The sequence below is a fragment of the Nannospalax galili genome, unplaced genomic scaffold (genome assembly GCF_000622305.1).
Source record: "Nannospalax galili isolate Female #2095 unplaced genomic scaffold, S.galili_v1.0 scaffold1362, whole genome shotgun sequence".
NCBI lineage: Eukaryota > Metazoa > Chordata > Mammalia > Rodentia > Spalacidae > Nannospalax > Nannospalax galili.
The window spans coordinates 1,139,254-1,154,177 of NW_008347579.1; the positions used below are offsets into that span (position 1 = coordinate 1,139,254).

The 14,924-nt window shown below is 34.4% G+C and overlaps 1 protein-coding gene across 3 annotated transcripts in view; it reads right to left on the reverse strand.

Annotated features, from left to right (window-relative positions):
- Atrnl1 (attractin like 1) overlaps positions 1-14,924 on the reverse strand; it is a gene marked incomplete at its 5' end in the record, with an annotated part of 630,201 nt that overhangs the window by 405,388 nt on the left and 209,889 nt on the right. For all 3 annotated transcript variants that reach the window (XM_017800920.1, XM_008844317.1, XM_017800921.2), the window contains 1 exon segment: positions 5,613-5,674. In XM_017800920.1, coding sequence (XP_017656409.1) covers positions 5,613-5,674 — 62 coding nt within the window.

Genomic DNA, 14,924 nt, shown 5'->3' on the forward strand with positions numbered 1-14,924 from the left:
TAAGAGAGGGTAACAGTGAGTATGTTTTTAATATATTGTATACCTTTATGAAATTGTCAATTTTAAATTAAAAAAAAAAAACTTGCTTATTGAGGTGGCGGTTTGGCAACTTTACAGACAAATGTTCTCTCCCTTAGCCTCACACCTCAGGAATCCAGAGCAAATGTCACTGGACTGTACTCTGAAACCTGGACTGCAAAATACCTCTAGATGTGGTTTGGGGAGCCTGAACTCTGAGTAAGACCTAAACAATGCTCAGCAAGGTGAAGTCTGGTCTGAACCAGTGCCATATGCTGAAACTCATGAAAAGCCCAGACCACTGGACTTCATTTCAAGGAGGCAAAGACAGTTCACCAAATGCAAACCAATAAATGTAATATTTCATATTAATTGATTCAAGGACAGAAATCACATGATCACCTCAATAGATGTAGAAAAGGCCTCTGATGAACTCCAATGCACCTGTCTTCCTTTTCTCCACTAAGGCCAACCAGCACTACATAGTGAAAGCTCTCGCTTTGTTCCTCCCAATGCTCCTTCCTGGGAGTTTTCTAAGATTCTGCTTGCCAAAATCTACACTGGTGTTTCCTTCTCTGAGGACTGAAGGTCTCCACTTCGCAACTTAAGAAGGCAATATCCATGTTGGCAGGTAAAACACAAAGTCTCTTACATAAGGTTTAAATTGTTAAAGATTTCACCATTAGTGACTTAAAAAGTGTCTGAAGGAAATACTGTTGCAGGTACAGTGGTTGAGGCATATGAAATATGGGAAAAACATTCTTCAGAAGAATAGTCGCATTACTGTTAGGTGGTCCTGAGACCTTTAGAGTACTGACAGAGAAAAGGTGAATACTGCTAGTTAAGAGCAAGAAAGGTCTAGGGGCCTTAAGGGAAGCTCTTTTGTTTGACAATAGAAGAACCAACACCAAAGATGGTGGATGAGCAGTGAAGACATGATGCAATCCTGGAGCTGCAGCCTCAAGGGATAACAGAATGCTCAGTTTTTGTTATGCAAAGATGAAGGTCATGGTTAGGAAGACTGGAGACCGCTGAGATATGGACAAAACTGCATGGACGCATCTGAGAATGGTGGTTCTACAGCCCTTCTCCCTAGAGAAAACCAGCACTCTGTCTCAGAAGACACTGAGAGCCCTCTGTCCTCTCTCTGAGGCAGCAGGCTCTCTCTTCACAACCCACTACTACTGGGTTTCCTTGAATGTCAGGTCAATAAAGAGCCAGGTAAGAAAGCCAGATAAGAGAGCAAGAGACTATATACCTGAAAGAACTTCAAGAATTTATACTATGTGTTATCAAGAGGACAGGAATATGAACAGAGTTGGATTTAGGAGATATCTGATCAGGGGAGACAATGCAGAAATGAGATAAATAGAAATTCAGAGATTTCAGTGCAAACTTTTAGGAACAAAGGAAATGTTAAGTCCTACTAAGGATTCCAGGGGATACAATAAACAGAGAATAATTCTTGGGGGGCTGGAAAAAGCAGTGACCAATATAAAGTGAAACTGAAATGCTTGAATTTCCCTGAGCTCAAGAAACCCAGGGAGTGTGCTGAAGTGGACATATGATGTAAGGCCAGAAGAACAACCTGGCAGCTATGCCTTATGGGAGCCTAGAGGCTACAACATCACCAAGGCAACTCGGTATGAGATACTGAGAGAGGCTCTAATGCATCAAGAACTTTCTCCTTGGCATTCTTCCTCAAGCCATAGTTGAATGGAGGATAGTTTTAGGTCTAGAAGAGTTAATTGCCATGATCTGATGGGTTCCCCAAGTGATAGAGGACATATGTCAGTACTAAACTATCAGAATCCAGGAGCCACAATCAGCATAATTAGGATAACAAGAATATAGGAGTGCTCCACAAAGGTTTACAGGGATGGCTAATAAAGCATTGTATCCTGAAGGATGGGCAAATAGGTGGGCAGCCAGCAATGGCGCTCTGGAATCAGGTTTTAAGTAAAGATGAAGGAACACAAGTTGCTTCACTAGAAAGTGATGATCCTCTGCTTAATTCCCAAATGAGCACATATGAAAATCCAGAATTCATTGACTAAATAGTCTTGTCCAAAGAAGAACCTTGAATCAACTAGAAAAGTGAGAAAATTATCCCCAAATAAAAGTAATCAAGATAATTCCCCCACAAGCATGCCCAGAGGCTAACCTCATCTAAACAATTTACTGAAGAGTCCCTTACACCAAGTGATTCTAGATTGTGTCAAGCTGAAAAGTAATTGCACACAGGTATATGCATGGATAGATACACAGTACAAGGCGAACAAGAAGTCATTTCAAATCATATCAGATATGACATCAGAAAGGACACAGAAACCTAAGGACTCAAAATGTCATCATGCCTCTTTATTGTATTTGGGGTATCCAACAGGATGAGGACAGGTTACAAATTCTAGAAGATTCTTATTCATACTAAGACAACAATGTCTATGAATCCACTTAGTAGTAATTTCCCAGTCATTAAGTGTATGATTACAACTAATGTAGTTGAATAGCTGCTACATGATATGCCCACCTGAAGAATAAAATCAATCACAGTAAGTAAAACCTTGTGACAATTTTTTAAATATTTTATTTATTATTTTTATGTGTATGCATGTATTGCCTGCCTGTAGGTAAGTGCACACGTGTCGTGCGATGCCTGTGGAGGACAGAAGAGGCCATTGGATCCCCTGGAGCTGGAGTTACAGACAGTTGTTAGCTGCCGTGTGGGTGCTGGGATTTGAACCTGGGTCTTCTGTAAGAACAGCCAGTGTTCTTAACCACTGAGCCATTTCTCCAGCCCCCAAGTAACAATTTCTAAAACTGCTACAACGAGGTTGAGGTAGTTACTATGCCTAATGATATAGTCATAAATAGTGCCACCGTTAAAAATGTACTCACCAATCCCCATTTAACCTGTTTAATTCAGAATTTTAAGATTCATACACATTTGCTATTCCATTTTATATACTTTTGATTTTTATAATCATTTACTATTACATCACATACCCTAACAGCAATGAAACATCCTTTCATTTTTATATATATATGAAAAGACTTGGACTTAGAGAAGCAAGGTGACCAACTTGCGATGGCATAAAAAGCTCAGATCAGAGGGAAGCCATCAACAAATGATCTCCTTAGTGCTGGACCGATTATACTTACCACTAGAAGTCTCCAAAACAAAGTAGTAAAAAACTAAGCCAGAGTTTGAGCACTGGCCGCCAGAGAATGATGACTAACTGAGCTAGCACATTCACTCACATGCAACCCCAGTAGCTGAATTAGAAACAGCGATGGCAGCAGGACAGCCTGACTGAAGGGCGTCCATAAATATCACCTTATTCAAAACTCCTTTAAAATTTAGCAATAGCCTTCTAAAAAATAAATAATTAATATACTTCATAATATTCTGCCCATGCTTTTTCTTAACAATGAAATGATTTTTAAATTATCTAATTTACATTTCACTGCTGGAAGAAATTTAAATGACAAAGAGCCCATCAAATATATTTGATCTTACACAGTGATTAGAATATTTTATTTCACTTTGTCCATGACAACCTAATAAATAGGATCATCTCTAACATATGCTGCACATTAAGCTAGCTTCCTTTTATTTAATAAAAGAACTATTGAACTAAAATATGAACACAAATTTAGAAGCTCAAAACCCTAAACACTTAAATAATTTACATATACATTCAACTGTGAATTTTTACAGACAATTGAACTTTTTAGTATATGTCCATTCACACTATTTTGCATCAAAAAGTGCTTTATTTTAATGCATTAAGGCTCATTCAATTTTAACTTCCAGTGCTTTCTATTAATATACTGTTAATATCCTTAAAATTCATTTTACACTAAAGTATAAAAACATAAATATTTTGAAGATGTTTCTCAAGTATAATTTTTAAGGAACAAATTTAAGTGTGACTATTCCTACATCTATTCACAGCAAATGGTAATTTTTAATAGGCAGAGACAAACATGTTTATTTTCAGAGCAAAGTGACTAATATGGCAAAAATTTTGACCAAAGAAGGAGATAAATGAACAGAGAATATGAAAATTGATGAAAAGAATTAAAAAATCTGAAAGGCTCTAAGTGGAGATGAGAGATTAGGAGGTTATATATGAGCCCCTAGAGAGGAATCAAATGAGATATTATAGAAAGACAAATTTCAACTCAGTTATAAAGAACACTTAGTTATTGGGTGATAGAAAATATTGTCTGCAGAGATGGTGAGTTTCTAGTCATTAAATGGATTCAGGCAAGAAGCTAGTTCAAGGGTTGGGAAAATTATGTTCACAGAATAAATTCAGCCAACAGATGTCCTACTGGCTCTCTGCCACTCCCATTCATTTCCATACTAGTTCCTGGCTACTTCAGCATTATAACACCATGTTGTACAGTGAAAGGAGACTATACACAAACACATTTGAAAAATTTACTATCTCACTCATAACAGAAAGAATGTGAAGACTCCAGTGGAGAAGATAAAAGGAGCCCAAGTACTGTCTGGAAACTGAACAAGATAACCAATAAAAGATGATCACTTGGTGTTCAGGAATATGGACAGCATATCACATCCCAAGAACTGAGTGACACAAGTTCTTCAAGTCTTAAGTAAACACACACAAGATGGTAAGAGGAAGTGAAACGTCATACTGCACTCTATTTCAATGTTGCATGTTGTAATGTGGGGTTAGGTCTGCTAGAAGTCACATTTGTCCACTTTACACATGTCACCCAAAGGACCAACATAAACTGCACACATTCAAGACAATGTTTAGGAAAAAAAATTACCTAAGACCCCACAACACAGACACTTTATAACATCTTCTCCAAACTCAATGTCTATTTACAATGTATTAGAATGAAAATAAAGTGTCCCTGAAAGTTTTCATGCTTCCAGAAACTCCTACAAACACTACCTCTCTTTTAGAAAGAAACTTTGTCCTCCAGCGTATTGAAAACTCAGAGAAATAAAGCCAGTTGAAAATCAGCTCAAAGATCCGCATTTAGCTTTAGCGTACAGGAGCATTTCCCAAAGTTGTTTAATTATGCAATTTTTTTCTTAAAATTTTTTTCCATTAAACATGTCACATAATCATTGATCTGGAGGATAATTATCTATTCAAAGTCATTTTTAGAACTTCCAGATTAGAAACTCCTTTAGGGCAAGAATTACATGTGTTTCCTATTCACCACACACTTTAGCACATCACTAAGCGCATGTGATAATTATTCATAAATAATTGAATGCCAGACAAAAAGAATTGACAAGGTACATATGCTGTCAATTTCGTTAATTAAAATGGGCTTTAATTATTTATATAATGGGGAATGCAAAATTATTTTTATACTGAATGTCTTAGCTATTAAGTAGAATAACAATAACAAGAATTTTACACAATTTCATTTCATGTAGAATTCCTCTGCTGTATAGAACATATTGAATCATATATGCAATCAAGAAATGGAATATATTTAAGATTACATAATTGAAAAATTCTTAGACTGACAAGACATATATATGTGTGTATATGTATCAGAATATAGGTAAAAGAGACCAAAGTAAAAGCAATTACCTGAAGAAGGTGACAAAAAACTGCACAAGATCCATGATTGTATTGTGTTGTGAAAATGCAATCTGAAAAATAAAAATAAAAGAAACTTTGAAACTTACTGAACTGAACTTACTCTTCAACAAATGTGGTGATGTTTCATAGCATTTATAAATATCATATTTCAGAATAATCAAAACATATGAACTCAAGCTGGAGAGATAGCTCAGCAGCTAAGAGTACTGACTCTTCTTGCAAAGGACCCGGGTTAGATTCCCAGCACCAACAAAGCAGCAAACAACTGTCTGTAACTCCAGTTCCAGGTGATCAACACCTTCTTCTGACCTCTGTGGGCACTGCACGACATGGGTGCACTTACACACATGCAGGCAATACATTCATATAAACATACATAATATAAATAAATATGTTTAAAAAAACAGCTGGGCTCACCATACTGTAAATCAAATATGTGATAGCATGAAAACTCCTTAGAATGAACATATTCAACTATTAAAAAGGGTCTTTACATTAATTATGACATTAGATAATTAATACCTACCATAAAATTATGACAGAAATGTGAGTTATGAGTTAGATGTGAAATATTATAACATTAAATGTCTAACTGAAATTTACAAGAGTATATTCATCTAAAAATGAAAATGGATTTATTAAGACAAGTAATAATTCCTTGTTTAAAAAAAAAACAGAAAACACTCTATTATTAGAAAACAAGGAGATTATTTTCCCCTATGAATCTTTATCTATGAAAGTGGATTGCACACATACAAGTATTTTTGTCTGCATTCAACATATAAAATGTCACTTCACTTTAAAATTTCACATTAATAATAAATCATGAAAAGTGAAACAGCAAATGGGTTAAAGTGGTTCTCCAGTTAACATTATAGATAGTACACTGTAACACTTTTCTTAAGGAAGTGTTATATAGTGTGGGGCAACAATGCAGTACCTGAGTAGAGGTATTCCACTTACTCTGTGTGTGTGTGTGTGTGTGTGTGTGTGTGTGTGTGTGTGTGTATGAATACCATGACTGAAATCATGTCTGTTGGAATGCTGAGCAGGTACACAACTACTAGAAATACCTACATGCTTAGCCTGTATTTGATATTAAAATAAAGAACTGAAGTGATTTGAGTGATATTTCTGCCCTACACCTGCAAGCTTAAGTATAGTAACATTCATTTTCAACAAGTTTCTAAGTAATCGAAGACTTATGAGGCATTTATACACAAACTAAAGAAACACAATTGGTATATTTGGCTAAAGAAGAAAAATATCTTAAAAGACTAAAAAAAATTTTGAGGATGCCAGATCCCCTGAAACTAGAATTATGGCTACTTGGGAGCTACCATGTGCATGCTGGGATTTGATCCTGGATACTCTTCAAGAACAGCCAGGGCTCTTAACTGCTGAGCCATCTCTCCAGCCCCAAGACCAAAAAAAAAAAAAAAAAAGGTTTTTTTTAAGGGTTTTTACATGTTTATATTTATTTTACTTTCCTTTATAATAAAACAATCCATTGGATTTAGATTTACAAACTCAAGTGGAATACTTGAGTTTTGTTTTGTTTTGTTTTTTTTTGCCTCAGGTAAGAACAGAAACATAAATACTTTTTAAAAACTGACATTTACGCCTTAAATCCACGCTAGGAAAATTCTAGATATGGCAATTAATGACCTACATGATTTTTAAGAAATTAACTACCTTGAAATTGTGCTAAAGAAAATCAGCTTAAGATAGACGGTAATAATAACTTCAGACAGTAATGAGGAATGTCTAGATGGAAAGGGTGAAAGGGGTTTAAGTAAAGTCTTGCATAAATTAGTAAATATGTGGAAAAAAGCTCAGAGTACCTGAGCAGATGCTGTTTCTACAGATTGCAAGGAAGACATATAAAGATCAAGAAAGGAAGAAAATCATGTTTAAATATATTAAAATGAGATACCTATTAAATAATCAAGAATATACATTAAATGCTACTTTGGTTCTCACTGAAAAGTTGCATTTACAAACATGGAAAATGAAACAATGCCAATTTTGTTCTGCAGACACAGGAGAAATAAAATCTAAAAGTAAGTTCAGAGCCATTTTATTATTAGAAAAACAACAAAAAAGAGGATAGAAATTAGATGAGATAAACCATCTTCTAACAGTCACAAGTTTATCTGATTATTTTCTATCTCCTACTATTACAAAGGAAACCGAAAAGGAATATTAATGTTACCTCTAATTTATTCTTGAAATACAAGCCAAAATCAAAATAATATTCATTTTTAATTTTTTCATATTTTTTCATTAACAAGTGCAAATGGAACATATAATTTTTAGAGGTTCTAATGCTTTACTTCTTAACTATAACTTAGAGAACTTTCCACAAATACTTAAGCAAATATTCTTAGAAAAGTATAGCTATTATTACATAAGTATTTGTTTTGCTTACTTATTTCAAAATATTATTTTCTTCTAATGTTTATGGCTATATGGATTCACATTGGGCAGGTAAAGCATAAGAAAATACCAGTGTGAATAATGTGCTTTGCCCATCTAAATTTCTTGTAATATTGTTGGTTTTTCCTACTACTTACACATAAATTAAGACAGCTCCAATCTTCTGTATATCAATACAGGCTAGAGATTTCAGAATGATCATAATGGATTAAATTGGTAGTACACAAAAAATTAGCAAGAACAGTATTTGAATGCCTAAGTGTAATGAATATGTTTGTTTTTCTTAATAACACTACTTGTTAAGATTCCCTGGCTGTGTCCCTCTCCCACTTTAATTGGATATTCCTTCCTTTGGCTCTATTTACCCTGTTCTGTTTACTTTTGATTTTCATGTCTAACAGTTTCTCGGACACATGGTACCTGCCTGAATTTGTTACATTACTTTTGAAAATTCATGTGGTTCTAGAACTCCAGCATGTATTGGAATTTTCAAGGATCCTTCGAACTCATCTGCTCTAAGAGTGAGAAAAATCACGCCTGTATCTACTCTGGTATTCAGACCAATTTCTGTTCTTCCAGTGAACAGTATTTGGAGCTTAAAGGTTTTCTGGTCGCTTTATTCTTGCTCCCACACACATACTGGTATCAGAACCTGTGGTAATGACTTTTACAATACGAACATGCTCTGGACAGATGACTTTTAATTAATCTTGCAACCAAAAAGTTAAGTTGTTCTAAACGTAGACAAGCTCACTGAACCATGTATTTCTCTTGTGACTTGGACACATGACCTTAATTGACCATGAATCTTCCTTGCCCTTCATTTAAAATAATTTATAGCTATGTGTTTGTTTACAAATCAAGTGTTTCAAACAGTACTTATGGCACTGAAAGCAATGAGAGAAATGTAGGTCAAGGGATGAAAAACAGGAAACTTTTCCCTTATAAGCCAGTTCTGCTCTGACTTCCCCATTTCATGTTGGACAGGCTGTTTCAACAAAACAAAGACACCTTGAGGGACAGAGCCAAGAGCAATCTGAAGGAACAGCTTCTCAGCAACTCCTAGTCTGCTCTTGGCCTTAAAACAGGTATTAAGAGTCAGGTTCATTTTTATAAGATAGAGTCACTGTAATGTGGTATCAGATAGTAAATACCACAAGAATTTGTATTTATGTTTTATCCATATTATGTTTTATCCGGGTTGGGCATTTATGAGAACATTGCACTACTGAATTTTGTCACAACTGGTGTCTTATGTTGCAGTACAGTTGCTTTAATTATTTTAATGTGGGAAGTCAGGAATATTAAAAAAAAATGTTAGCAATGTCCCATTCACTACATTTTTAAATTTTTTCCAGTATTTATGTTACATTTAAAATTAAGTTTTACTTGAATTTTACTTGACTATATAACATAGCCAAATACCACATTTGGGTTTTTGAAGAATAAGTTTCTGTGTAGTTTATATGGTCAATATTCTATAGATCACAGATTTCTTCAAATCTTCTAAGTTCCTGATTACTGTGCTTTGGCTTATTATATCTTGAGAGTCCAGGTTGAAATATATCTATAGTTCTTCAAGGTCCATATTATTCTTATACTATACTGTTAAAATCCTAAATTGACACCACGATCACTACACTGAAAGTACATTTCTTTAAGCTACTCATAAAGTTCATGTTGCCAAATCTAATCATCATATTTCCAACCTCCATATACTCAACCAACATCACTGAAGTCTACTTTCTTTCTGGAACATTTCTTAACCTTTAAAATCTTTTTTTAAACACTCATCTTCAACATATAAAGGACTTGGCATTCCTTTAATTAGCTGATACATAAGTAGTAGGAACAGCCAACTATGTTACAATTAATTTAGATGGGAATAGTGCATGACTCCAGTAGCTATAACAGAATTCTATTGTGGTTTACCAGCCCTATAAGCGTCTATATAGCTAAAAGCTTTAGAAGAAAAAAAATCAAAGTTTGAGCTAATATTGCTATTTGTTGTGCATTTGAAGCTATGAGAAATATTTATGTCTGCAAGTATATATTTCTAAATCATAGATATTAATTTTAATTATAAAATATTCTGAAATCAGATATCAAAAAAACATATTTTACTTCAGTTACTCAATTTAAGAAATGAGAGTTTTATAACATAACCTTCTTGCTTGCTTGTTTTCTTTCTCTCTGTTCCTCTCCTTCCCTCCTTTGTCTCTTCCTCCCTCCCACTCTCTTTCCTTGAGTCTTTCACTCCTTTGAACAGTTTCATGTAGAAAATGCTGGCCTGAAACTTCCTATGTAGTAGGGAAGTGGAGGGATAACCTTGAACTCCTCCTAATCCTCCCGCCTCTATATACAAAATATTGAGATCATAAGTAAGCACCATGTTCAGATTCAAAACAAGATTTCTATACCAATGAAAAGCAAATGAGATTGCTTTAGAAGAATGATTATTTAGCTGATTACATTTAGAAAAACAGTGAGGCAAATCAATAATAACAATATACTAAATTTGTAGTTTTCCTGAGAGTATTTCATCAGGATATGGAATATTTCTGACCCTAAAATCTATAAATATCTCATTAAAAAGAGTTCTATTGGCTGATAGCATAGCTAGAACATGGCTCTTTACAGATAATCAATGCTTTTCATTTACTTTCTGTGGTCATGCCAAATAAAAATATTATGTTTTTTATAACCTGCATTTGAGATGAATTTCAAAATATTAGCTAATATAACTGCACCTATAAAATTTCCTACCCTTCAATGATTTCATTCAAATTACACAATGATGATTCAAAAAATATTATCTAAATCAATAGAAAGACCCTGGTAACATTTTACAATATCCTAATTTCTCTCAACTGTTTAAAATCTCCAATAATTAAAACAACTCCATAAAAAACACAAGTGAAACTACAGTTAAAGTGAAAATAATTTATTCTGTCCCTCATACCTAAATGCATGTAATGAAAATATGTTCAAATCAAACACACTAATTTAGCATATGTTCTATTTTATGAATTAATTTTCTTCAATATTTCCAATAGTATGATTTGATTTTTAAAACTTGTGAGAAGTAACTGGATAAATTAATAACATGATATTTACCCAAAATGTCAGAAATTTTGAAAAAGTTCTTTTTTAAAAGGACAAATTGATGTGTTTGTGCAAAATGTCAGCTTGCCACACATAATAAATTCTGATACAATACTAGAGATAAACAGAATGAAAATATGGTGTAAGGGATGTGCTTAAACTATCAAGTTCATCTAATAAGCAGAAAGTAAGGGTGTGTTTCATGCTGCTGGATGGACTATAGCATTTCAAAATGCTGATATAAAAGCATTATTACATAATCAAAGACAGGTAACTAGTCATGTCTTTAAAAAGTTCGGCATGTTTAAGCAAGATTTGAAAACACATTAGGTTATAATCCTATTTATTTTAAATTTTAAGTATAAGAAAATGGGGGCTCTTAATTAGAATTACTGGCCAAGATCAAGTATGAAAATCTATCCTAGATAAGTATAAACTTTCTAAACATAACATAGTACTCGATATGATGTATATAACTGATAAAATAGTCTTTCAAAATCTATGCTGAAATATAAAATTGTTTTATAAGATAAAATAAAATGTTTTCTGATTAAAACATGAGGAATAAATATTCCAGGCAATTTTGCACATGATATGCAAATGACTAAGTATGTCTTTGAATAGTACTTATAAAATTAAATGCTAAAAGTCAAAATGTCCTTGGGCCTGTTAGCAACACACTCTGTTCCAAAGGCCAAAAATGTCAAAAGTATTTGGGAGATTGTATCTAATCCTTAAAAGATTTTAGGGTTACCTCCTCAGAGGCGGGAATGTTGGAGGGGAGGGAGTAGGCATGGATTTGATCAAAATACCTTATATACATGTATGAAATTCTCAACAAAGTTTTTGTAAAAGTTAAAAAAAATTAATGATTTTAAAATATATTTAGAGCATTGAAATGCCATATTGAATGTGCTCTTACCTTTCCTCTTGGCTTAATTCACTAGACTGGTCTCCTAACAAGCTGGTCATAGTTACCAGGTGATAGAGACTTCTGTATTCTCTCCACACACCTTCACACCCTTGCTACAGCTCTTCTACCTCTCCATCACTTTTAGTTTGAAATCCAACTTTCTTAAAATGTATATAACCATCTGCTAAAATTGGACCTGCCCATTCACATTGCAATTTATCAGATAAAATTCTGTCATCTTATAAAACTTGCCATATATGATTAAGCATCTGTACCTTATCTACTGCAAACTGTTCCTCTTGTCCTTACATTGTTCCCCCTTGGAGACTTCAATCCAAGGCTCATCCCATTCCTGTTCTGGATACTTTCTTCATCTGATTTCTGTTGGCTTTCTCACATACTCATTTCACAGTACCAGAAAGAACAAACACTTATGAAGTATTCACTACTGCCAAAAGAACTGGGCTAAATACTTTTCACATACTAATTTATTTAACCCTGAGAGAACTCTGTGAAGTAAGGAATGTGCAATCTACTCTGTAGGTTTGGAAACAAAAGTATCCAAAGTCGAAGAATCAGTGCATTCTGATTTCAGTTCTTAAATTCTAAACAATCATAGAATACAGGTATTATTACTTTAACTGTCTGTTTCTCCACTTGACCTCAAAATATTTAAAATTAAGCATTACAACATTCAGTTATAACTTCTAAAAAGTAGCAAGGAATCAAGCATTTTTACTTTCACATATTTAGTAAATGAATTCAACTAATCAAGTAATTCCTGTAAAAGTACATCTCAGGTTTCTACACAGAAACTCAAAAACAAAACAAAACAAACCACAAAAAAAAAAACCCACAAAAAAAAACCAAACCAGTCTGACTTAGCTAAAGGTCAAGCTGAACAACAACAACAACAACAACAACAACAACAACAAAAGGACAATATTACCTTTACATCAACATTTTAAATGTTCAAATACAGTAGTTTCATATGTACATCAAAATTATGTTCATTTTAAGTTAATTGTTAAAGAGTATAATTTCTTGAAGTTAAATGGTTTTTAAAAGAAAAAAGTGTTCTTGTATGTATGAAAAATGAAACAGTTAAGCCACGTGAGGTGACACATGCCTTTAACTTTAATCCCAGTAATCAGGAGGCAGAGGCAAGAGATGCTCTGTGAGATCAAAGCCAGCCTGATCCAGTTCTAGGACAGCTTGGGCTACAGGGAGAGTGTCTCAAAAAAAAAAAAAAGACAAAAAGGAGGGAAGAGGAGGGGCGTGGAAAGGAGAGGGGAGGGCAAGGGGAGAGAGGGAGGGCATGGGAAGGTTGGGAGGTAGGGAAGAAAGTTACTGAGCTCCACAAGCAGTCAAAATGAAATGAATAAATGACCGTGGGATGCCCAACCACAAACACCACACCTAAGACTAAGGAAACCTTGCAGAAGAGGAGCCAGAAAGATTGTAAGAGGGAGAAGAACAAGACGCATACTAGATGCCAGGCCAAGTGGCACATGCCTTTAATCCCAGCCCCCCAAGGCAGAGACAGGCAGAGCTCTATATGAAATGGGAGGTCAGCTTGTTTCATATAGTGACTTCCAAGCAGGCTGGGACTTAGGGAGACCCTGTCAAAATAACAAAAGATACATGCTAGGAAACTGTCTTCTAGAAACAAGAGGGAAACTGCATCCCTGAAATCTCAACAATGTGGTTGTCTAAACAAGACTGGCATAATGACACCACCAGTCAACATGCCAATGTGGATTCACAAGGCCCCACTACCAGATACCAAGATGAAGAGTTATAGGTAATCAATGGCTGCTGAGAGATGAGAATCAGTTTTCTCCAAGGGCCATTGCTATAACAGATTATCCCATGTTGTCAGTCCTAAGCATGTGTACAGATGAGCAACACTAAACGGATCCAGAAGTTTGTCTGTATGCATTCATACATACATGATTGTGTACGCATGCATATGTTTGTGTGCATAATAATAATAATTAAAGAATAGGTCATGAATTTAAGAAAAAAATGGGAGGCTGTTCAGGGGAAAGGGAAAAACGGCAAATGATGCAAATACAGTACTCGTTTATAAAATTCTCAAAAAAAAAAAAAACTTTGAAAAAAAGACAGAGGTATGGAGAGATGGCTCAGTGATTAAGGGCACTTGCTGAAACCCATCTGTAACACCAGGTCCAGGGAAATCTGACACTCTCTCTGACCTCCATGGGCACTGCACGACACAGATGCACTTACATATACACAGGCAACACATTCATACACATAAAATAAAATATTTTAAAAAACAAACTTTAAAATTACAATATTAAAAATTGTGTCTGTAACTGATACCTGCTCTAATTATAGTATTTTCATACTTATCAAAATTGACAAAACCAATACTAATATAAACAAATGCAGTGGCTAATACGGCAGTCAACATACAATTTATCCTTTTAACACCATGTTGTAGAAATAGCAAGTGGTTTTTAGAACCCCAGCTCTTCATCCATAATTTGCCAAGTGGCCAAAAATGGAACTTTCCCTTGTAAAGTGAAATACATTAAATCAAAACCATTCAGTTTCATGTATAAAACATTAAAATCGGGCTTATATCTCAAAGTTTAAATTAAAAAATAAGCTAACATTCTTAGAGTAACATGTTTTGTTATCATAACATCAAATGTTTGTACATTAATCCTTACATTAAATTAATATTAAAATCATTTACATTAAAGAGTAGATTGACCAGGCTCCAAGGGATGGATGTATACACAGAGCATTTGGGGAACACAGATTAAACTAAATAGGCCTTTAAACAAAAAAAGAGGGAGGGAGGGAGGGAG